Raw genomic sequence first — 25,645 nt, 5'->3', positions numbered from 1 at the left:
CAAAGGTCTAAATACAATAAGAAAAAGTTTAGGAACTCAGAAATACATAAAATATGTGTATCTTACCTTTATTTAATTTGACCTACATGTAATCTATGACCAAATTCTTAAATCAAATTTTACAATAAGGTATTATAAACACCTCATAAAAGAAAAAGAAAAAATTTAGACTTCTTCTCTGGTGCAAAGGCAGGGAAGGGATAATTTTACACTGATTTTCCAGATCACAGGGGAACTGTACCTAAACCCCCTATATAAGTTTCAAAAAGAAACCAGTTAAAATGAAAGTTATCAAAATATATATATTTTTTTAGTTAATAGACCTGAGGTTAAGAATCTTTGTGTAAAAAATGCACCCCCAACTGATAGATTGGTAAATATCCTGTCCATAAATTAGCACATTACCAAAGCAAATGATTAAGAATAAATGGAATATCTGATGAAGGGTGTTGGAGAAGGGAAGACACAGGCTCCCTAATTAATTCAACAATCTTTCAATGACACTCTAGGTTTTCTGTCCATCTCTTTATGTATCTCTGAGTCCTCTTGACAGAACTGACTTTTCTTATATTTAATGTTAAGGATAGGATTAGCTCTTTAGCTATTTCACAAATCATGACACAGAGAACTAAACATTGAGAAGGAGGTTTTTTGATGGAAGTGGCCTTATCTCATTTTAAAACACTTTGTTTAAACTAGTATGGTTCCATTGCCCAAGAAGCTCAGTTGCTAATGGTGACTGATCATTTTCTTGGTGATTATAGTAGAGAGAGTTCAATTCAAATCCTGCCTCACATGCTTATTAGCTATTATTAGCAGGCAAATTACTAAGCTTCTTGGACTCAGTCTCCTCCTCTGTAAAATGGGGATAATAATATCTGCAATACCTACCTCATAGAAATATTGTGAAAATCAAATAAGATAATATATGAAGCACTATGCAAATCTTAAAACTCTATAAATGTTGTCTATTATTGTTGTTGCTGTTCCCCAATATTTAAAATGGATGGAGAGAGAAGGGCAGAGGTAAATCAACTTTTTTAAAAAAAAAACTATTGAGTTTTCCTTTATGAACCAACTCCCCAGTGCCTATCATAGTGCCTGGCACAGAGTAGGAGTTTAATAAATGCATTGAATAATAAGTTATTTTATTTCCAGCTATAAAAAGATACTCTGAAATGATAAAAGAGAATTTAAAATACACCCCGGATATTTCTTTACTCTCTTTGACATTATTAAAATGATTGATTCCTCTGTAAGTGAGTCCTAGAAAACCAGGGAACATAAAGATCAGTAAAGAATTCAGATGAATTTAGATTTCTTTAATTTCCTACCCCTTCTCCTAACCTTAGGATTCTTCTTCTGAACATCTATCTCCTAACTTTGCCTGCATACAGAAATGTTCAGTAACAAGTTTTGACTAATGTTAGATTGTCTGTGTCCCTTTTCAGTGTATCCAACTCTTCATAACTCTATTTGGAATTTTCTTGGCAAAAGACAATGAAGTGATTTTCTTCTTCAGCTTATTTTACAGATGAGGAAACTGTGGCAGATAGGACTGAGTGACTTGCCCAGAGTCTCACAGCTAGTAAATGTCTAAAGTCAAATCTAAACTCAGGTCTTCCTGCAGAACAATGTTCTATCCACTGCCCACATACATGGAATCAGTCCTTGAAAAGTCAGTAAAATCAGATTAAAATGAAAGTCAAAGGGAACCCTAAACAAGAAAAGAAGCCAAGAGGAAGATTTAGTCTGAGTTTGAAAGAAAAATTATAAAACATAGCAGCCTTGGGTCATTTTAAGGGGATAGAAGATAGGGAGAGAAAATCACAGGATTTCTTTCTCTTCCCCTCCACCACTTCTCAGTAGATTGAAGATTTTCTTAATCTCTAAATTGTGAATAATAAGACTCACCCCAAATCATTATAACCTAGACATACTAGACATTCATGAAGATGCAAATATTATGCAAATGAATATCTATTTTACAGACCCAGTTCAAATCACAACTCATTCAGAAAGACTTCCCTGACCATTGCCCAAGTCCATAACAACCTTTCCCCTCAACTTGTGTTATTTTGTATTATAGTTATTGATGTATGTCAACTTCCCTCCTGAATCATAAGCAAGTGACCCATTGGATAGGGGGTTAAGCTTGGAGTCAGGAAGCCCTGAGTTCAAATCTATTCTCAAATATTTATTAACTATGCGATTCTGGGTAAATCATTTTAATCTCTGTTTGCCTTAATCCACTGAAGAAGGAAATGGCAAACCACACCAAAAAAGCACCATGAACAGTACTGGTATTTGAGAGGATTATAAAAATCAGACAAGACTGAAAGACAACAATCTCCCAGAATCTAGCACACAATAGGCATTTAATAAATGCTTGTCAGAGTTGAAATATATTATTAGCCTTTCTAGCTACTTTTTATAGGAATATTTTATTGCATTATGTAAAGCTATAGTGCTGCAAACCACTGGAACATCAGGAGTTCCTAGCAATCAGGATTTCAGGTGACCTAAAGGGCACTGGAAATATACCCAATGGGTGTAGCAGACTGTCCCAGTGATAGGAGGGGCTGGACATACATAATTTCCTGATAATCAAAACGGATATCACTGCCAATGATTTTATAATCCAATACATGAATAAAATAGATATGTTCCTCTTTTCTGACTTAGAACCCAGAGCTCTGTTGTCCACATGCCTTTTTCACTACTAGAATAGAGGGTGTGAATACAAGGGGAGGCAGGGGCAGGGGGAGGGGAGAAGGATCATTCTCTACTTAGGTTATCATAAGGGAATTTTTTCGGATGAAGCAAAATAATGTACATAGGTTGGGAATGCAGTAATATTTAAAAGACTTCCTTCACTTAGAGAAATAAGAGAGTGGGCTTCAAGTTGGATTTAAACACTAAATTTTTCCCTTCCTTTCAGATTATTTCCCACGCTATTAGGATCAATTTCATACTTAATTACTAAAGTTCAGATTGGCATTCTAAGTAAGAGGACCCTGGTTGAGGCTCCTGGAAAGGTAGAGTGATATAGTGGACAAAAGACTGGATTTGAAGTCAGAATGTTATCATTTTACTAGTGGTATGACCCTGGGAAAGTAATTTCAACCTCTGAAACTCAGTTTCCTTATCTCAAAAAGGAAAATTCAAGTCAGCTCAATAAAACAAACACAAATGAAACTTACTATCAGTTAGGCATTGTGGCAGGCACTGAGGGTGAGTACCAGTCACTATTCTTAAGGAGCTAATATTCTATTGGGAGAATAAAATGTTTACCCACATAAGTAGAATAAAGGTAAATTGAGGAGTAAAAGAGCAGAGATGTCAAACACAAAATTTCTGAGGTCAGATCTAAATTAAAATGTAATTGGAAGATATTTAACAAAATAAACAAAAATATAATAAAACATAGATGATGTTAATATATGGTTTTCTAAGTCAATCTGTAACCCTCAGAGATCTTTATGTACAGCTTCTTTACCCCCATGTCACTGGGAAAGAACATGCATAATTTAGGGGTATAAAGAGAAGTTTCATAAGGAAGGCAACGCCTGAGCTGAGCCTTAAACAAAAATGAGAATTTAGATCAATTGCCAATCAATAAGCATTTGAAGTGCTTCCTGTGGGCTAGGCACTGTATTGGAAATATAAGTATAAAGGAAGACAATCCCTGTCCTTAAGGAGCTTAAATTCCAATGAAGGAAAATCTTCAGGGTATCTGGAAAGGAACAAAATCTGGGTAGCCTGGATGTCTTCCTTAAATAGGGATTCTGGAGGAATAGGATAATCAGCAAGAGAGGCTATAGAGCCAGAAGGTACTTCCAACCTCTGAATTCCAGTGCTGACTGAGATTCCAGGATAAAGAAGATTCTAGGGCCTAGTGGAAGAAGTCTGGAGAGCATGCAATCAGAGAAATTCCCTGAAGTTTCTGTTATAGTAAGGTGGTCTGCCTGCTAAGAAAAAAAGACAGAGAGACAGAGAAACAGAAACAGAGACAGAGACAAGCAGAGAGAGAGAAGGAAGAAGAAGAAGAGACCAAAGGGGGGGGGAGAGATAAAGAAAAAGAGAAAGAGAGAGAGAGAGAGAGAGAGAGAGAGAGAGAGAGAGAGAGAGAGAGAGAGAGAGAGAGAGAGAGAAAGTGAGAGAGACTGGAAATCAGGAAAACAATTAGAAGACTGTGTCACTAATACAGACAAAAGTTGATAGGGGCCTGAGCTAGAATAGTAGCTATGTGATTGGAGGAAAAGGGCTATATGCAAGAAATATAATGGAAGAAGAATTGATCAGATTCGTCAACTTACTGAATATGAGTTTTGAGAAAAATCGAGTTTCTAGGATTATTAAACTAGATGACTAGGTGGTTCCCTCAACCAAAATAGGGAAGTTTGAAAGAGGAAAATTCCACCTAATGTTCATTCTCCTGATAATGAGTCTCTTGTCACTTTTTTGGATTAAAGATACAATGTCCATTATCAGACTCTTACTTCAGCTTGGTAGAACTTGTAAGACATATACTCAACTAACATAGACTCAAGACAATCACCTTCATGCCACAATGGGACTATTAGGAGTTTTGGTGAACATAGTGTTCTAGTGCTCTGGCTTCACCATCTAGGGAATTTTAGGTATAGAATTCCATTGATACAGTTCAGCAACTTGTCTACAACTTCAGGTGCATGAGCTACTTGGTCACATACCTTGCCCATGGTCACACAATTCAAATAATCAATTCATAGATAAGACTTGAACTCAGATCTTTCTGACTCCAAAGCTCATACTCCAATCATTCTGCCATTTTGCCTTCATATTATTAGTAGTAATAGTAAAAACAAGTAGTAGTTTTTTTTAAGTCATCAAATAATAAGCATTTATTAAGTTCCTCTTGTATGCCAGCCACTGTTCTAAGCACTGAGAATGCCAAAAAAAAAAAAAAATGGTAAAAATAATCTCTGCTTGTAGGTAAGGAGTTCCATTGTTAAGAGAATAGCAACTTAACTATCAAAGTATTTAAAAATTGCATAAGTCACTTGCCCATGGTCACACAGTTTACATTTATCATAGGCAAGATTTTAAACCCCAACTCTTCTTGATTCAAAGACCAGTCTTCTGCACATTCTGCTTAGTAGCAGTGGTGATGATAATAATAGTAGTAGTTGTAGTCATAGTCATAGTAATATCATCAGTAAGTCAAGTCAATAGCAAGCATTTATTAAGTTCCTATCATATGCCAGACACTGTGCTATATATTGACTTACAAAGAAACATAAAAACAACCTCTGCTTTACGTTTAAGGAATTTACAATCTAATGGAGGAGATATTGTGCAAAAAATAATTGATTGCACATTATATACAAACTACTATGTATAAACCAGATATACATATACATATTTATGTATATAGTATAAATTGAAGATAGTATTAGAGAAAAGGCACTTGAATTAAGAGGGAAAAGGAAAGATTTCTTGCAAAAGGTGGGATTTCAAAGATAATTAGCTAAATAGAGGAAATGAAAATGCCAAGAAGATTCAGATAAATACCATGTATACAGAACATTATATTTCTGCAAAGCTAGACCTAGATTCTAAGTACTGCCATTCCCATCAATACATACTCACACACATTAAAGGAAGGGCCAGTGGAATAAAGTCATTGGGACCCACTAGTGCCCCTTTTCCTCTGCTTCATTTCTTATCTAACCTTAATCACTGACTGGGCAATGCCTCAATAAACATGAGACTCCTTAAAGGCCTTAGCTTTAAAAAACCAAGGTCTCCACTGCATTCAGAGTCAGCTCTAGTCATTCTGATCTTTATCTTGCTAACTGGACCCAGATGACTCTGGTGGAGAAAATGAATCTCGTGACTTTGCATAGCCCACAATCACTGAAATTCAACTCAATTACATATCACCTTCCTGATGTCATGGTCCTTTTCTAAAAGGAAGGACAAACAACTGTTTTTACATAGAAGAGATAGTGCAGCACAATAATTATGCTCAGAAATAGAGAATTAAGAGGTAGGATGAGTCACCTACAAATCTTCATTCCTTAGTTTTCTTAGGTACAATATGAGTTTATCAATAATATTCATGGCCTGGTAAAGTTATATTATGAACAATAAGCAAACTTATTGCAGAACTGCAGAACAATAAACAGGTTTCCCCATGCCACAACCATGAAAGACACATATAAGGCAATTTAGCTAGGTATTCAATAGCTGGAATTCTAGGAAAATACAATGAGTGTTGACAGGAAAAATAGAATCATAGAATGTTAGTACTTGACTGAATCTTGGACTTAATTCCAAACTCCTCATTTTATACCCCAAAAGATTTATCAATCACATAGAGATGGTATTCAAAGCCAAGACTTCTGATTCTAAAAAGTTTTCTCCCACTACAATATCAAAAAAAGAAAGACTGAGACAAACTCTGAGATTCCACCATTGACAATTTCCAACTTCTCTGATATTAGTCATAGTATGTTGCTCTCCTCCCAGGCACTAGCTTCCTCCCTGTGGGAATTACATTATATCTATTTTGCATTTAGTTTTCTAAGTATTCGATACTTCTCCCCAATAGTGTATAAATTCCTTAAGAACAAAGTATTGTTTCACCTTTATCTTTGTATCAGCAGTATCTGGCACATAGGTGATTGTTGGATGAATGAACCATATGGGAATTGCCTAGTTGGTGACTCCCTTATTTGAAATTCAGAAGACAGAATGGTGTGTGTAATGAAAAGGATTATTTGAAGTCATAAGACATGATTTTAAATTCAAACTCTGCTACTTACTTAATCTGTGACATGGAAAAGATCACTTCATCTCTCTGGTCTCAATTTCCTTGTCTATTAAATTAAATTGACATAGGTGATTTCTAAGATCTCTAAATTCTAAATCAATGATCTTATTATATATAAGCAAAAGCATTCTTGAAGAAAGATGATTTGTCTGGATATCAGGCATTTCAGATGCTCTAATGGAACTATATCCGGATTGTGTAACACATACTTAGAGATCCAGAATGCTGCTGGCTAACTCAGATTCATTCCCTGGCTTCCAGGCCACCAGTACTGATTGTGCTACATGCACTGGATGGCAGGCTGCCTTTCAAAGAATTCAAAAACCATTTGAGCTTCCCCAGGGTCAAGAGTGGTGAAGGTACCACTTACCCTTTGGGACAGGAGATAGCTTTCAGGACTTCCTCTTTCTCAGAAAAGAGGCTTAGAGGGACTTATCAGGTATCTAACCCCCTCCTGCTCAGTTGCATTTCACTTGAAGGCAAGTCTCACCCTTCCACTGGACCAGAAACTTAGAGATTGAATTTCTCCTCTGCTATCCAGGGGCCTCCCAAATGAATAAGGAAAGAGACTAAGCTTCCAACTATAGCGAGAGGTATTTTCTGGGCTCCCTGTGAGTTTGTCCCTGACAGACAGCTAAGGGCTGTTGGAAAGGCACAATAGTCTAATGATCTGAGGTAAGACAGATTCATTGTAGGAGTAGGTAATTCAGGCCCTAGAAGGAGACCTATGTAGAAGAGAGTGCAGGGTTTCTAGTGAGATCTAGACAAGAGGAAGGGAGACAAGTAATTGTTTCTATGTTTCAAACAATGGGGGGAGGGAGGAAGGCGTGCACAGGGGAACTTGAAGCCTAGGCCCTCAGTCTTTGCTCCCCAATCCTTCAAACAGTTCCCACTTTGTTCTCCAAACCCGCAGCCCCCATCTAAGCCCCACTCAGGACAACTGGCTTACTCTGGTGTATTGATCCAGATGATGTCCAGGTGGCAATAGTACACACATTCTTTGTCCTTGTAAGTGTAGCAAGTGCAGCGCTTTTCTCTCTTGCGTGCAGGATTCCCTCCTGCTCCCACGGATGTCTGCCTGGGATCCCTGGGCTGACCGGAGGCCTTCCCCTGCCCGGCCCCAGTCTGGCTCAGCTCCCTGACCGTTGCCACTGCTTCGTTCTCTTCTCCATCTCTCTCCCGGGCTGCGGGAATCCTGGGGCCCCCACCCCCTCCAGCTGCCCCTGGCTCCAATCGAGGAACTGTCGGAGGCAAGAACCCTGCAGGACAGAAAAAAAGCTGCAGAGCTGCTCTCAGATTGAGGCTTTCACTACCACAGAGGGGAAAGCCATTCTACGACCTGCTCTCTTCCACTCTCCCAGAAACATCTTTGTCCCCCGCCTGGGGATTCCACTCTATGATCCAGTGCACTACACTTTCTCAGTATCTTCCTTTTAGGGATCTTCTCCTTCTCCCTTTCTCTCTCTCTCTCTCTCTCTCTCTCTCTCTCTCTCTCTCTCTCTCTCTCTCTCTCTCTCTCTCTCTCCCCCTCCATTTCTGTCTCTCTGTGTATCTTTGTTTCTGTCTGTCTCTCTGTCTCTCCTCTTTTCTTTCTTCCTTCATCCCGAAACCCATCCTGTACTAACTCCTTTCTGTCTTTCTCCCCTCACCCTATTCCCCTAGAGGTTCCTATCCCATGCCCTCTTCTTTCTCCCAGCAACCTCGCCCCCTCCGGGGGTCTTAACCCATCCACTTCTCCAGGGAGTTCTCTGCCCCCACCTGAATGAAAGGAAACAAAACCACCCCAACCCTTATGCACCCCGGCTCAGCGCAGGGACAGCTCCCAGAACCACCAATTTGCCCGCTGACCCTGGTTTTTTGACAAAGTTTCCAAGGTTTGGTCGCACGGGGGAGGGGTTCTCTCCAGGAGATTTTAGGGAGCCGTCTGGTTCTCGGCTTCAGAGTCGGTGGGAAAGCAGTTGTCTATCCCCTCTCCCTTTCGATCTCCCTCTCCCACCTCAAGGAGTTTCTGGAGGGCTGCATTAGCCTAGTAGACTGAAACCGAACAAAATCGTTTTCAGTCCCGCTCGAGACACCCAAGAGACCTCCACACCGGGTCCTCTCTCCCAACCCTTCGCAGCCAGGTCTCATTCCCACCGATGAACCCAGGCTACCCGAGGTGATTCAAGGGTTGGGGGTTGCTGTCCCAGTGTATGCACTGAGGGAGGTAAGAAGGAAAGGAGAGTAACTCCTCTAAGTCCAGTTACCTGCGGTGGAGGTTACTGTAAGTCCGAAGAGGAACCACAACCTGAGCTCCATGAACCCAAATCAGCCGATGGGCAAAAAGTCAGAGGAAGGTGGGAAAATGCCCTGATCTAAAGGGATTTGCCCCTGATAGTAGGCTGCGGAGCTCCTGGGGGCTCCGCTGTGCACCAATGCCCTTGGGATCCAGATGTTATTAGAGACAACCGGAGAAGACGGATATGTGCCGGCTTTCTTAGTCCAGAATCAACCCAGGAGGGCGCTGAAGTCGTCATATGAAACCTTCAGAAGAAGTTGCTCATTTCTTCGCCGCTCTGCAAATATTCCTTTTCTTCCCTCTCTCCCCACCCCCCTCTCTCCGTCCCTCCCTACCCCCCCCAACAAACACACACCCTCTCCACCCTCACCTCCCCCGCCCCCAAGTATGAGTTGAAGCCTCAGCCAGAGTTTTAAAGTCGGGGGCACCCGCGGCCGCCTCCTAGCTTGCCAGGACAGCTGCCTCCGGGACTCGGCGGGCTTGCACAGACGAGGACCACAAGCTTGGAGAGTAGGAGGGCGCACACTAGTAACTGGAGGCCCGGTGCTTCTCCTGCACAGTGAGCCTGGGAAAGGGGGCGGGGGCTCCGGGGGGTCTGAGCAAAGACAGCTGCCGGAAAGACACACACACACACACACACACACACACACACACACACACACACACACACACCAAGAGTTAGCTGGTTCCGTGTTTCATGGGACTGAGTTTAAGCAATTTTTGTTATCATTTAATCCAGCCTCTCTCAAAATAAAGAAACTGAGTCCCAGACAGTTGAAGTGATGAAATTCAAATCCAGATCTTCTGGATCCAGACATAATGCTATGTCCTTTATACCATGTTGATCCCCAAGTTAAAGATTCAGTCATGGAACAGGCACTTTTCCCTGCTAAAATGATGTTCTAATATTTAACCTAAAGTATAGATGCTTTTATTTGATATTTTAGAGCATGATGTCAAAGATAGAGTTCCAAAAAGAGAAAAGCATATTTCTTTGTTCACCTATTTCTCTGAGAACATATCTTGTGCTTATATAAGGCACTGACAAGTTTCCAAGACCCTTGAAGTCTTTAAAGTTAGTCATCTAACAAATACTGAGTTCAGCTAGGGTAAAAGCAAAGACACAGACTATGGTTAGTGCGGGAGTTCTTAATCATTGTTGTGTCATGAATTCCTTTGGAAGCCTGGTGAAATCTCTAGACTTCTCCAGATAATGTTTTTAAATGCATCATATAAAATACATATAGAATCACAAGGGAACCAATGGAAATACAAGTATCAAGATATTAGAAGCTCCAAGTTCAATTGGAAATGTTTCTACTGATTGTTTAAGAGTCTCTGTATCCAGGTTAAGAATCTCTGTGTTAAGGATTCTCTACATTTCCAAGAAAGTTATGAATTCTGTCCAGATAACTATTGAGGGGACCTCTGCTTCCTGCCTATATCCTTTTTTTTTTCAATTTATTCAACAAATATTTATTAAGAACATTATATATGAGAAACACTTTTCTAGGCCTTTCCCCACAGTCATCCAAACAAGTAGTTTTCCATTTTGAACAAAATAACAACAATATGGTAGTTCCCATTTTGACACTATCTAAAGGTTTATAAAGCATTTTCTTCTAAATTCTGTCACTGTGCTAATCAGGTAAATGGTTACGGTTTTTCGGGGATTTTATACAATTTTTTTTTCATTCTCACCGAAATGGTGGCTATAAAGCAGCTGTTATACAAAACTCAGAAAAACTGCACCTCTGTTTCAGATGGGTCTCGTGCAGTGTAAACCCTGCTGTGAATCAACGTTTTCACACATGGCAAGAACAAAGCATGCCTCTGATGACTGAGAAGACCAGTTGAAGCTGAAGACAACAGAACTGAAACAACTGCTCTGTCCATTCTTAAATCACAATAAGCAAACAAACATGCAAAGCCATTAAATTCCACTGGCTTTTTTGGAATTAAAAAAAGTTGGAAAGTGTAAAGAAATAAAAGGGTTTTTTTCTTGATCACTTCTAAATAAATGTACTAATAAGAAAAGGGACTTTTTTTTTCTTTTTAACCTGGTATAGTGGTAATACTAGATTTAGTGTCAAAGAATAGAAATATTCAAATCCTGTCTTCCACACTTATTAGCATTCTTCATAATAAGCCCCTACCCCCCCAAAAAAAAGTAGCTTCAAGAAATGCATGTATCTGGTTACAGACAAGTATATGTTATAATTCAATTTATATAATAATAGTCATTCAGTCAATAAATTTTTATTAAGTATCTACTATATGCCAGACACGATACTAAACTCTAGAAGTATAAAAGCAAAAGACAATCCTTTTTCTCAAGGAGTTAACACTCTAATGGTGGAAATAATATGCAAATAAACATGTACAAACAAGACATATATAGAGGATAAATGGAAATATTTAACAGAAGAATTATGTTTATGGGGGGATAGAAATTAGAAATTAGGAGAGAAGGTGAGATTTTAGCTGGTATTTGAAAGAAACCAGAGAAACAAAGAGGCAGAGATGAAGAGGGAAACAATATTACAGGCATGGAGAATAACCAGTGAAAATGTCCAGTTGGGAAATGTAGTTTGTTGTTTGAGAAATAGCAAAAGGGACCAGGGTCATTGAATTGAAAAGTAAGTTGGAGGTGAGGAAAAATAGGGCAAAGATATAAGAAGATTGGAAAGATAGAGGTGGCCAGATTATAAAGGGCTTTGAATGCCAAGCAGAAGATTTTATATATGATTCTGGAGATGCAACTAAAGGTTATTGAGTAAAAGGTAGCATGGCCAGACCTAAGCTTTAGGAAAATCATTAATAATAATAATAATAATAGGGGGAGGAAGTGAGCAAGAAGTCATTAAGTGTTTTACAAATAATATCTCATAAAAACACTGTGAAATAGGTACTATATCATTTCTCCCATTTTGCAGTTAAGGAAACTGAGGCAGAGAAGAATTAAGTGTCTTGGCCAGGGTTAAACTGTTAGTATTTATAGCAGGATTTGAATTCAAGTCTTCCTGATTCCAGACCCAGAACTCTATCCATTTTGCTACTTATAATTGTCATATGGAGTAATTTAAAATTTGCAAAGAATTTTACAAATTATCTTATTTGATCTGCACAATTACTCTCTGAAGTTGGTAATACTGGTAGTATTTATAATTTGACAATTAAGAAACTGAGACCTAAATTAATTTACTAGCCATAATATCAATTAGTATCAAGGTTAGGATTTGAGTTTATATTTAGTGCTATATCTAGTTCTCTTTCTGCTGTGAGTTCCTAAAGCAGAAAAATATATTCTGAGAAATTTTTCTTAAGATATTCACTCAAAAACTCTGAAAGTTTTATGTGGTATTTTCCCATCACTCTGACTACTTGCATCAAAAACTTGTGGTTGGATTTTATCTTCTCTAGCTTCTGTTTGTTTGCCTGGCTCCTATAGACATATGAAGGAAAAGGACAGGAAGCAATAAAAAAGCTGAAGGACATATTGGATGATGCAGCCTTGCCCTTTTTTCCACAATGTCAATCAATTCCTCATTGAAACCCTGTGATCTTGTCACCATTCCTTTATTGGAATCTAATCTCTGACACTAAGTTCTGATATTACCTGGAAAAAGATATGTAGCCTATATGGGCCTAATAATCTTTAGCTATAAAATCAGGGAACAGAAGTAAGGAAGCGGGATTGTGCTAAATGAAGTCCAAGGTCTCTTTTAATTCTATGACCCTTTGATTTTCTATCCTTCCTCTACTCTCCTATTTCACAACTTTTGATGGAGGAGGAGCAGAAGGAGGAAGAACATGAACAAGAAGAAAGAAGAGGAGGACAGAAGAAGAAGAAGAAGAAGAAGAAGAAGAAGAAGAAGAAGAAGAAGAAGAAGAAGAAGAAGAAAAGGAGGAGGAGGAGGAGGAAGAAGGAAGGAAGGAAGGAAAAAGAAAGAAAGAAGAAAGAAAGAAAGAAAGAAAGAAAAAAGAAAGAAAGAAAGAAAGAAAGAAAGAAAGAAAGGAAGGAAGGAAGGAAGGAAGGAAGAAGGAAGGAAGGAAGGAAGGAAGGAAGGAAGGAAGGAAGGAAGAAAGAAAGGAAGAAAGAAAGAAGAAAGAAAGGAATGAAGAAGAAAGAAAGAAGAGGAAGAAGCTGAAATCCAAATAGACTGAAGGACAGCATGTCCAAAAAACACTTCCCCGTAGCAGAAACACACAGAAAAAATTATCTTGACTTCTTTTCAATGGATTGTGATAATCTGTGATATTGTAAGACCAATGAACTATCTACCTCTTTGTCCTTGACTTGCCTAGAATTCTATTTTTATGATTTCATTGACTCTAGTAGCATTCTTATTAGATAATAAGCAGAAGTTTATTAGTGGGGAATTAACTGGGGCTTTGCCTCAGGACTTAAAAATGGAGGGAGGAGAAACAAAGGAAGGATACTGAGGAAAGTGGTTTCCCTTATTGGCCATAATATCACCCATTTGGCAATTGATATTATTTTTGTAGTGTTAGCACTCTTTCCATTTATTGTGACTATGTAAAGAACATTTGACCTCTACATCTCAGTTTTATTTATAAAATAGACATATACCTTCAATTTGCACATCATGGTATTGTTGAGAAGAGCAAATGAGAGAATGCATGTGAAGTGATTTGATTTGTAAACATTGAAGAATTATATGAATATCAAATTTATTATTATCAACCACTGTCACTTTCTCCTTCTCTTCCTCTTTTTTTTTTCTTTCCATCTCCTCTTCAGTTAAAAATAATCCTGCAATACAAAGTTATTCCTTCATATTAGCCACTGGGAGGGGACCTTTCCCACAAAAATGAATCTCATTCAAATCAGATCTGCTTTGCCTTTAAGTAATTAGCCTTCCTCAATTCCCCTTACAGCCTCCTCATTCCAAGCCCCAATACAAAGCTTCCAGTTCTGTGACTTCACTTTTCTTGGTTTGTTTCTTCCATGTTAAAATGAAGATACTGAACTCTAAATTTTAAGAGAAAGATCAATTGGCACTATCCAAGCACAGATCAAACTAAGTCATTTTCACTATTATCACTTTAAACCTAAATTATCTAGATGATTTTAATTATGGGATGTAAAAGCACATTCATTTCTATTTTAAAATCATTATATATTTTCATTTAAGGAAGATGGCATGGTCTAAGGAATACATTCAGAATTAGGAGATCAAAACTCTAGTCCTCCAAAATAACAATTCAACCCCAGGCAAATTGCTTTACTGTGCTATACCTGTCTACCCACCACAAAGTATTATCATAAGCACTAAATAAGATAATGTTTTTAAATGCTTTGGAAAGTATAATAAGGAATTATTATATTCACTGCAATAATAAAGGACAATCTAAATGTTATTTTTCAGTAAAAAAAAAGTCAAAGGATATAAGAAATTATCAAAAGAGAAATTTCAAACTGTTAATCATAGAAAATATTGGTCCAAATCACCAGTAATAAGAAAAATGCAAATTAATACTATTCTAATATTTCACTTCACACCTGGAAAATGACCAAAGACATCAAAAGAGGGAATTAGTGTTGGAAGGGCTGTGAGAAAACAGAAATGCTGGCAGACTATGGAATTGGTTCAACCATTCTGAAAACAATTTGGAATTATAAGGAGAAGAACTGGAGGCTTCTGGAGAAAGCCCATTGTTAAATTGTCAATAAATGTATTGTTGATTGATTGGACTTAAGGAAGTGATGGAGAAAACATAATAATGCAGATTAAACTTAAAAGTTTAAAGAGAATATCCTTCTCACATCCCACTTCCCGAGTTGATTGTTAAAAATTAACAAGCATGCCATAGAGGGGGAAATGGCCCTAAATCACATGTGTTTACATATATAAATATAGTTTTTCCTGCTCAAATGTGGGCTCCTTAAGGATAAAGAGTGTGTCATTTTTTCCTTGGATCCTCAGTCTCAGCACAATGTCTAGTATAGCAATATTTAATAAATACTTGCTTTATTGAGTGTGAATAATACAAAATAAATGCATAATAAAGGTCATAGCAAAACACCATGTGAGGTCCAAGATGAAGAACACATTTGACAGGAAAGGTGATATTTGGATTGGGATAAGATAGGATAGAGGAGAATTAAATAAGTAGAAGAAGTGAAGAGGTTCATACTTCAAGCATAGGAAACAGTCAGCAGAGATGCTCTATTCATATAGAGACAAAGAAGTTCAAGTCATGTACAATGACTTTGGGGAGTCCAATGATGCTGGAAGTTTAAAGAGGCACTAGACCATGGAAAATATCAAATTATAGGCTGACAAGTTAGAAATGTTCCTAGGAAGTGATGTCTAAATATACCTAGGAGGTAACAGGTAGACATTACAAGGTTTTGAAGAGATGAATATTATATATATGTATATATATGTATATATATATATATAACTCTGTACATAAAGATTAATATGTCAACAATTGTATAAAAGGATGGATGAAGGAGAGAATGTGAATAGAGAGATTTGTTAGAAGGTTTTTACAATAGTCCAGCCAGGTAACGTTAGAGTAGTGGCAATTGGGAATAAAAAGAAAAGAACAGATGAGAGAGCTCTTAGAGAGGCAGAATCAATAGGCCTTGATAGGTGATTGAAAATAACAGGTAAGTGAAAGACCCAGAGACAACATCAAACTGAAAAGAAACAGGTTCAAAGAGAAAGATGTTAGGTTCTATTTGGTATATAGTATATACTATGCAGTATGTATTGTATTTATACATATATATATGTATATATATATGTGTTTATATATATATATACATACACATATATATGTTGTATATGTATATATGTATATATGTATTGTGCAGTTCCGTGTGTGAAATTATTTTCTTGCCCAGGCTCACACAGCTGGTAAGTGTTAAGTGTCTGAGGGCAGATTTAAACTCAGGTCCTCCTGGCTTCAGCGTTGGAAATCTATCCACTATGCCATCTAGCTGTCCCTTTAGAAACTCTTTCTTGATAGAATAATGGGTCTTACCCCATACCCTTTGCTTTTTAAGCTCTTTTTTCTTCAAAAACCTTTTAATTAATACATCTGTGTTATCTTATGTGAATTGGCTACTAACTAGACACACAAATTATACTTCAATATATTTTCCAAATTAGCAGAACTAAGAATTAAAAATAATAGCATTGACATGAGTGCAGATTTTACTAATTTATGCAATAGGTTAATAACTAAGTCTTTTTTTCTCCTTCATATTGATGAAGAACAATTATCTTCTTAATCTGCCAACTTCCCTCATTCCCATAATCTTTGACAAAAGGTCACATAGAGAAATGATAAGATTTTTTAATCTTTCCAAATCCTGTAGCATGTATCTTACCTCTTTTCGAAGCAGAAATCATTATAGCTTCTGAATTTTAAACCTAGACATTCAAAGCAGACCCTATAAGAATGTCTGATACATTATTATTTATTCAATTAAAGCATTGTAATTGCTAAGTCTCTGAATTCTTCCATTAGAATAGATAAGGTTAGCAATCTCCTTTTCACCTTAAATCCTCAATCTCATGAATTTTAAAAAATTTTGTGGCTCTGTTTGGTTTTATTAACATAATAATTTTCATATACATATAATATATGTATATATTTATATATCATTGGATTCCCCCTTGTAATAAGATAAATTATTATGCACAACCACCAACACAGTAAACCATATCTGGCTATGTATGTGGCATTCTACATCTATAATGTCCCACCTCTCTAACATGAGGAAGAAAATGTGTTTTATCATTTGCCCTCTGGATGCAAGATTTTTCATCTTATTTAATTTTAGTTCAGTTGTCTTTTAGTATTATTTTCAGTTATATTAATGCAGTTATTATGTGTGTGTATATATATATATATATATACATAAATTCTCTGGTTCTGCTTATCTTACTTTGATCAATTACTACAAGTCTTTCCAAGTTTCTGTATTTATCTTGTTTATTATAGTATAGTACTATTCCACCAAATTCTATTCAAAAAATTGTTCAGCTATTTCCCAATGATTACCATTCACTTTGTTTCTAGTTTGTTGCTGCCACAAAAAGTTCTGCTTTGGATATTTCAGCATATATGGGATCTGTCTTTATGTCTGACATTTTTAGATAATGTGCCCAGCATTGCAATCCACAGATCAAGGCGTGTGGCAATTTTAAGGACTTTTCTCACAATTCCAAATTGTTTCCCAGGATAGCCAGACCAATTTCCACCAATTCCAATAGGGTATTAGTGTTCTGTCCTACAGTAGCCCTTCAAATATTGATTATGTGTTCATAGGTCATATCCTTTCTGCATATGTGATTTATGTAATATGTGAATTATGTAATTATGTGTAATAATATGTAATACTTGTAAAATGAAAATAAACTAATCCTTATCAACTTCTCCCACCCATGCACTTAAAAAAGGAATTGTTTACAGGTATTTCTGTTTTTAGCAAAAGCCAAATGTTTCAGTCTTTCTGTTTCTTTTTCATCTGTTTGTGTAAAGAGCAAAATGTTCAGTTTGATAGGTTTGAGGACATTCCTCAATTCTCATCTCAGATTTACTACCATTTTGTGTGATTTTGAGCAAATTCTTTCCTTTATCTGGGCCTCAGTTTTCCCTTTCTGTAAAATAACAGTGTTAGAGTAGATGGTCCTTAAAGTTCCTTCAAAATTTAACTTATCCACAAAACTCTAAAACTTTCTGTCTCTCTCTGTCTCTCTCTCTCTCTCTCTCTCTCTGTCTCTCTCTGTCTCTCTTATTAAATGTCATTTTGTGAAAATATCTTTCATGTATTTTGACTACAAACAACTTCCTTAAGAATGTTTCCTGAATTTTACCTTAGGTGAACATTCCTTGTTCAAGATCTTGGCGTGGAGATGACCCTGCTATTTATATATGGCAGCAGAGCTACCATGGACTCAGCACAAGGGGGTTGACCACTAGAAAATGAATTTTGGAGGTCACATAAGCTCATGAACATCATTTGCTAATATATCCAGGGTGGGGAGTTGAAATCTGAATAGGAGACAGGAGCATTGAACTCAGATAAAGTCATCAATCTTTCAAAATATTGAAGTAATAACCTTTCAAATTTTCTCTTCATTTTCCCTATGACTCCCTTGCAGAGTTGTCATGGTGTGTGTGTGTGTGTGTGTGTGTGTGTGTGTGTGTGTGTGTGTGTGTTTGTGTGTGTGTGTGTGTTTTAATTTACTGAATCTAAGCAAGAGTAACGTAATGCATTCTGTAGTTTTCCACCATCCCTGAGCTTCAGTCCCCACAGATGGAATGCCTGGCTTTCTTTGATATGTTGGCTAATTACCAGCAGTAGTGTATTTCCATGTTATTCAAATCAAACAACATGTTCCTTCAAAAGCCAACATAGAACTAATGCTTAGTGAATGCAGAGGGTACAAAGAGAGAACAGAAGGAATACAGGGTGGAGTTTCATTTTCATGCATTAAGACAAGGTTCTTTGAAGCCAGGAATTGGACTTCAAAATTTGAACATCCCAATTTTCTATTCCTTATCTCAACATTAATACAGCATAAATCTTTCTGGGAGTTGTATGAGACTCCATAACCTCATATAATTTTGAACTTAATGTGCAATGGACAAACTCATTTGACTTCAGCCCTTTCAATTAATCATGAATTCAGAATAATTGAAATCTGAAGGCAAAATTTAAAGAAAGTCTCACAGTAGGTCTAGCAAAGTAGATGAGCTAGTTCCCAGAAACCTTCAATAAACTTTCCTCCCAAATTCCTCTGACTATTTTGTTGAAGTTTTCATAAAAATCCCTGTTTGGGAAAGTTTATGAGTATATTTGCTGGTGAACATTCAGAAAGAAGCAACATCAACTGTATCGTGGAATGTTAGGCCTGAAAGACCTAAACAGGGAATAAGACAGGTATATTTTAATAAAAGCAGGGGATAAGAAAAATATAGAGTAGCAGACACGATCCAGAAAATGTATTCATAGAATTCTGCAATTTCAGTTTTCTTTAGCCCTTTCTCTTATTCCCTACATGCAATCAGTTGCTATCATGCCTAGTCTACCTCAGTAATGTATCTCAAATCAGACCTTTCTCTATTCATATGGCCACCCTCCTATTTCCTTTATCATTTCTTGTCTAAATCATTGCAATGATTTTCTAACTGATCTCTCTACCTCGAGCCTCTCTTCTCTCCAATCCATTCTCTACATAGTAGTTATCAAATTGATATTCCTATAGCCCAGCTTGACCATGTAACTACTCTGCTCAAGAAGCCAATGGCTTCCTCTTGCCTCTAGGAGAAAACAAAACTCTGTCATTTGGAAATTAAATTCATTGATAGGCTTTACATCTTCATTTCATATGAATTTCCTTTACTCTGCTCAGTGTTCCAGCCAAATTGGCTTGTTTACTATTCTTAACCCATGACATTCCAAGCTCTATCTCTTTTACAAATTATTCCATGTGCTTGGAAAGCATCCACTCCCTTTTCCTCATCACTGTTTAAAAAGAATCCCAAGCTATCTCCAAAGTTTATTTCAAGAACCATATCTTTTTTGTTGTTTTTTGGAGGTTTTTTCTGTTTTTTTGTTTTGCTGGGCAATTGGGGTTAAGTGACTTGCCCAGGGTCACACAGCTAGGAAGTGTTAAATGTCTGAAGTCAGATTTGAACTCAGCTCCTCCTGACTTAAAGACTGGTCTTGAAGTCCCTTCCCAGCTCTAATATTCACTGTTCTATATATTCTATCTGGCAACATGCCTAGAACAGATCTTCTTAAACATTTTCCACTCACAACTTTTTTCCCCCCAAGGAATTTTTATACAACAACAATATAGATATATAAATAGGGGTGCAAACCAAATATTTACAGATAATAAATCATAAAGAAATTTATTTTAAAACAATTCTTTGGTATACACATAATTTTTCCATTTGTTAAAAATGAATTCAAATTTTTATACTAATGAGATGGATGTTTACTTATTTTTACATAAATAGCTAAATCTTGAAGGAATATGTGATACTTTTTACAGTTGTTAAATTATTGACCACCCCACATGCCCATCTTTGTGGCCTTGGTTTCCTCATCTATATAATGATAGGGTTGGACCTGTAAGATTCCTTCTATCTCTAAATCTGTTTCTAGCTCTGACCTTCTCTGTTACAAGGGCCTTCTCACTTTTGTCATTAATTCTTTTATTTACTAAGTACCCACCTTCAGTACCAGGGTTCATGGGAGTGCATTATGATGTTTTAATCAATTCCTTCATTTGGCAGATGGGGATACTAAAATTCATTGATTCTATGTGACTTACCAATGTTTGCACAGGTAATAAGGAGCAGAACTTTGACTGGAACCCAAGGTTCCTGATTCTCCATGCAGCATAATTTCTAGTACATTATACTACCTCCCCAGATAGTTGGGAAACAGGAGGTTTTATTTTTTAAAACTCTGTAAGGCTTGTGTTCTGTACTTTTAGTTTTTTTATAAGATATGTTTAGATATCAAAACTCCCTACTTGTAATTCCTTTGTGACTATAAAGAATGTCTCCTTTGATTGGGATGACCCTAATAACATTTCTGAATTGGGCAGAATTTATTTACAGAGCCTATACCTCTACTTTTAGAAAATTCTGTAATCCAGGAGACTAGTGACATCATGGAGTATAAGAAAGAGCACTGCACTGGGATTGAGGAGACCAGGATTATGGTTCTGGTCCTATTATTAATTAGTTGAATCGCTTCAGGTAAATTACTTTCTCCTTGCATCTCAATTTTTCCATCTCTAAAATAAGAAGGTAGGAGTAGGTAATCTCTCAGCTATTTTCCAGCAATTTGTGCTAGTCAGATTATACTTCTGAACAGTGCACTATTCTCTGTATTGTCCCCAATACTTTTCCCTTTCTTGAAAATCTTCCAGTTCTTTCCAACTAAGAAAAGAATTCTTGATTAAATTCTTAAGAATGTATATGGCTTAATATGTTACCCCTCCTGTACTCTAGGTTTGCCTTTTAGCCACATCCTAACACCAAGTAGTTACTCTAAACAGATCAACTTTCCAGGGAAATGCATCAACTTTTTGTTATTTTTGAAATTCACATTCATCCCTTAATCAAGTCAGCAGATGAAATAATTTTAAACAGGAGAATCTTTCAATGTCCCTGAAAAAAAAAAATTTAAAAGATGTCTTCTTTTCTAAAGCAATTATCTGATTCTGTCTTTCTGTAGTATTATTTCCAAGAAATTTATCATTATCACATTTTAAATTAAATAATGCCTCCTTTTTGCCAAATAATTCCCATTACCCAGTTTATAAATTTGATTTCCAGAAGCTGCTTAATACAATTTATCTGTTTATGTAATGAATGAGATGACATTAGCAGCCTTGTAAGGAATTTGGGCACTAATATAAGAGACAAGTTTTGAAAATCAAAATTAATGGTTAAAATATTTAGGCACTTACAAAGTCCAGGTAACATATTGTTTTTTCTAAGCTTGTTTCTTTCATGACAATATTTAAGCTTCTAACTTAATCATCATCATATTTTCACTGGGTCAGAGAAGAAAGATCATTCATTTAAAAGATGTTAGTAAGAATACTATTTTTGAAATCATAAAACCAGAATTTCAGTGCAAACTCTGACACTTATTAGTTGTAGGAGAAAATCTTGACAGAACTCAACTTCTCTGAATCTCATTTTTTTCATCGGCAAAATGAGGATAATGACATTTGCAGGGCTTAACTCACAGGACTGTTGTAAAGAAAGTGTTTTGTAAACTGAAGATTGCAAAAACACTAGCAATTGTCAGTTGTTCATTTACCACTTAAGTATTTTCACTGAGGAAGAGATAAAAATAGATGAGACATAGTCACTGCCCTCAGAGAGTTTATAACCTACCTTAAGCCTGTGGAGAACCACTGGATTCAGATTGTTCCAGAGGAAAGTGAGATCCATTAGTACTTAAAGGAAAAACAAGGAAAAGGTAGAATGAGTTCAGTAAAGAAGTTGTTCTTTGTTCTAGAAGATGACCATGATATCAGGGAGGTGATGCCATGACATACAAGTGAATTGGATTTAAATGAGGCAGGGCTGTATAAAGTCCCTAGCCTCATTTTTTTCCTCTGGAGCCATCCAGTTCCAGTGGGTAGATATAATGACTGGAAATGGCTCAGGATGCAATAGGAGATCTTGGCCTTTTTAAGCCAAGATTTCTGACCCAAAACAAAATAAAGTGCTATTCCTTTTGGGTTTTAAGGCATGATCTTTAGGAAAGAAATCTAGTCAAGAAAAAAAAAAAAAGAAGGAAGGAAGGAAGGAAGGAAGGAAGGAAGGAAGGAAGGAAGGAAGGAAGGAAGGAAGGAAGGGAAAGAGGGAGGGAGGAAAGGAAGAAGGAAGGGAAGGGAAAGAGGGAGGAGGGAAAGAGGGAGGGAGAAAAGGGAAGGGGAGGGAAGAGAAGGAGAGGAGAGGGGAAGGAAGGGGAGGGGAGGGGAAGGAGGGGAAGGGAGGGGAGGGGAAGGAAGGGGAGGAGAAGGGAGAGAAGGGGAAAGGAGGGGAAAGGAAAAATAAAAAGGAAGGAAGGAAAGGAAAGAAAAGGAGGAGGAAGGGAAGACAAAAGGGAAGGAAGGCAGGAGAGAGAGAGAGAGAGAGAAGGAGGGAAAGAATGAAGAAAGGAAGAGAGGGAGGGAGGGAGAAGAAAGTTATGTTAGAAAGTTATATTATTTGGTCCTACTCACAGGGGTTGTTTGTCCTTCCTTCTTGAAAAAGACCATGACATCAGGGAAGTGATGCCATGATATACAATTGAATTGCATTTAAGTGAAGGAGACCTGTAAGAGGTCATCTACTTCATCTCCTCTAGTGTCATCTGGGTCCAGTAGCCAAATATAGATAAAATCTAAAGGAAAGAGAAGAAAAGGTTGGGAGAGGACAAATGGGCTTCAAATTTGGGGAATTTCTTAGTCTTTCAGAATTTGAAACAGAATCCACATAAACCCTAGAATAGTCATGCTTCCCTACTTTGGAGAAATTTCATAATATCTTTTAATTAGCTCCACGTTTTCTTATGTAAAATTATTTCACATTCTGAGACAAGTGATGCTGCCTCAGCAGAATGCAAATTAAACAAAAGAGTAACATAATATACCCTGGAAGCTGTAACCCAAGCTCAGATATTTGGTAAGGGCAGGCTTTTGACCCCATACCTTCAGAGACAAGCAGAAGCACTAAAATAATGTACTTGGAGCTTTCTGCCCAGAGGGGGAGGAAAAGACATGCTCAGCCACTGTGAAGAATCAGAACTAGAGATAAGGGGGAATCGTCTTATGTTTTCTCTTCCCATTCAAAATTACCTTTTCATATTGACATGATTTCCAATCAACCTGGATTTGCTTCAAATCAATTATTTGGTTTATTATTTACAACTCTGTGAGGTCAGTGAGATCCAGGAGAAAATGAGACTCAGTATGAGTAAATAGTTTATCAGAACTTAATTTGTTTTTTTATTATTACCGTTTTTTATTTACAAGATATATATATGTGTGTAATTTTTCAGCATTGACAATTGCAAAACCTTTTCAGAACTTAATTTATTGAGAGGTGAATCTTACATCATTCTATTTTGATAGCTGGATATCTCTCAAAGTTCCTCAATAATTGAAATATTTCAATTTTTCTGCAGAGAGACACTCTCTCTAGATCAAGAGTCCCAAGCTTGAATCTCAGCTCTGCTTCAAATTATCTGTATAACCTTGTACAAATTGTTTAAACCCCAGGGCCTCAGTTCCTTCATTTTTGGGTGAGAGGACTAGTAAAGTCCCTTCCTGATTTCACTTACTATAAAACAAGACCTCTTCAAAAGTGTTGCTCTGGGTTAAGAGTTGAAGGGTGAATTGTGGGAGAGTCTGAACAGTATAATTCAAAGGGATAGTAAATGCTCTAGAATGAAGTAGAAATACTGAGAGTTCATATAAGAGAGATGGTCATATAAGAGAGATGGTAACAATACATTGACAAGATTTGGCTATTGAATGAATTTATTTATTTTTATATTTATTCTGTTCATATTTGCTCTTTGTATGTATTTTTGTATGTATTTTGTATTTATTACATGCATACATGTTACACACTTGTCTATATAATATATGCTATGTCATCACCCTCCATTCCATAACTTGGATAGTATTTTGGTTTGTTCTGGATTAGTCTGGTGAAAAAAAAAAAATCAAATATCTTGTTTGACATGGAATAGTCCAAACAGTTTGATTAGTGATTCATTCCATTCTGCATCTGCTGCTCTGCCTTGTTTCAACTCCACAGAAGAAGTTTCTCTTCCTAGGATAAGCTCACCACATCTTAACTTATCACCATAATGACCTTAATGGGTACCATTTCCTTCAGCTTCCTCTCCCTTCTAACTGAGGGACTGGACTGTGAAATGCTAAAGTCTTCCAACATTGCCCTTTAGAGAGTGCAGAAACTGACCTCTCAGCCTCACTCCATTTTGCTTCTGCCATCATGCCTGGTTTAGCTTCACAGACTAAGAGTCCCCCCTACCATTAACTCCCTGGTATTCTCCAGAGTTCCCTGTTTTCCCATCTCCTTTTGTATGTTGTCTTCCCCCACTAAATTGTAAACTCCTTGAGAACAGATACTTTTTATTAATTATATTTTCAGCACTAAGCATAATACCTGGCACATAAAAGGTACTTTATGAATATTTATTGGATTGAATTGGATGCTGTCTCCCTCTAAAAAAAAAAAATGAGTTCCTTCAGAATCAGGATTGCTTGATTCTTTGGTTTTCTATTCCCAGCACTTAATAAAATACCTGGTACACAGTAGGTGCTTAATAAATGTTTGTTGATTGATCAGGAAGAGGTAGGGATCCCCATTTGGAAAAAATTTACTGCAATAATTTCATGTTTTCTTTCATTTTTTATACCATCAACATGATCACCCTGAGCATGAAATTCTTGCAACATATTCAAAGCAAAATTAATCTAATTTCATTGTGATTTTACAATAAAGATGAGTCTTGCAACATTTTTAAAAGAAAGGAGGGTCATAATCATCCAACCAAAGGGTGCTACCTCCCCAAAAGACTAGTAATTACTGGCCCAAGTATTTGCCTGCACATAGTTGAATTGTAGTGAATGCTGTATTATCTCCTTCTACACTTTAATTTTCATGGTATTTTGACTTATTCTTTTTTTTTTCCTTCCCTGTTCTTTTTTTTTTTTTTAATGTTATTAAAGCTTTTTATTTACAAAACATATTCATGGGTAATTTTTTAGCATTGCAAAACTTTCTGTTCCAAATTTTTTCCTCCTTCCCCCCATTCCCTTCTGTAGATGGCAGGTAGTCTAATACATATTAAATATGCTAAAATACATGTTAAATCCAATATCTATATCTATATATATATGTATATTTATATATTTATACAGTTACCTTGGTGAACAAGAAAAATCAAGTAAAGAAGGGAAAAAAACCTGAGAAAGAAAACAAAATGCAAGCAAACATCAACA

At 36.7% G+C, this 25,645-nt stretch overlaps 1 protein-coding gene across 3 annotated transcripts in view; it reads right to left on the bottom strand.

Annotated features, from left to right (window-relative positions):
• The window catches only part of EDN3 (endothelin 3), a 41,908-nt gene extending 32,525 nt beyond the window's left edge, over positions 1 to 9,383 (bottom strand). The window contains exons 1-2 of one of the 3 annotated variants that reach the window (XM_051976672.1): positions 9,067 to 9,383; positions 7,770 to 8,079 (exon numbers count right to left, since the gene is read on the bottom strand). In XM_051976672.1, coding sequence (XP_051832632.1) covers positions 7,770 to 8,079; positions 9,067 to 9,118 — 362 coding nt within the window. In that variant the 5' untranslated portion in view covers positions 9,119 to 9,383. The remainder of the gene's footprint in view (positions 1 to 7,769; positions 8,080 to 9,066) is intronic. The other 2 variants (XM_051976671.1, XM_051976670.1) reach the window with 2 other exon arrangements.
• Positions 9,384 to 25,645: the final 16,262 nt, after the last annotated feature.

The sequence above is a fragment of the Antechinus flavipes genome, chromosome 2 (genome assembly GCF_016432865.1).
Source record: "Antechinus flavipes isolate AdamAnt ecotype Samford, QLD, Australia chromosome 2, AdamAnt_v2, whole genome shotgun sequence".
Lineage (NCBI taxonomy): Eukaryota > Metazoa > Chordata > Mammalia > Dasyuromorphia > Dasyuridae > Antechinus > Antechinus flavipes.
Note: the sequence above shows the minus strand (reverse complement) of the source record. Positions and strands in the feature narration are given on the sequence as shown.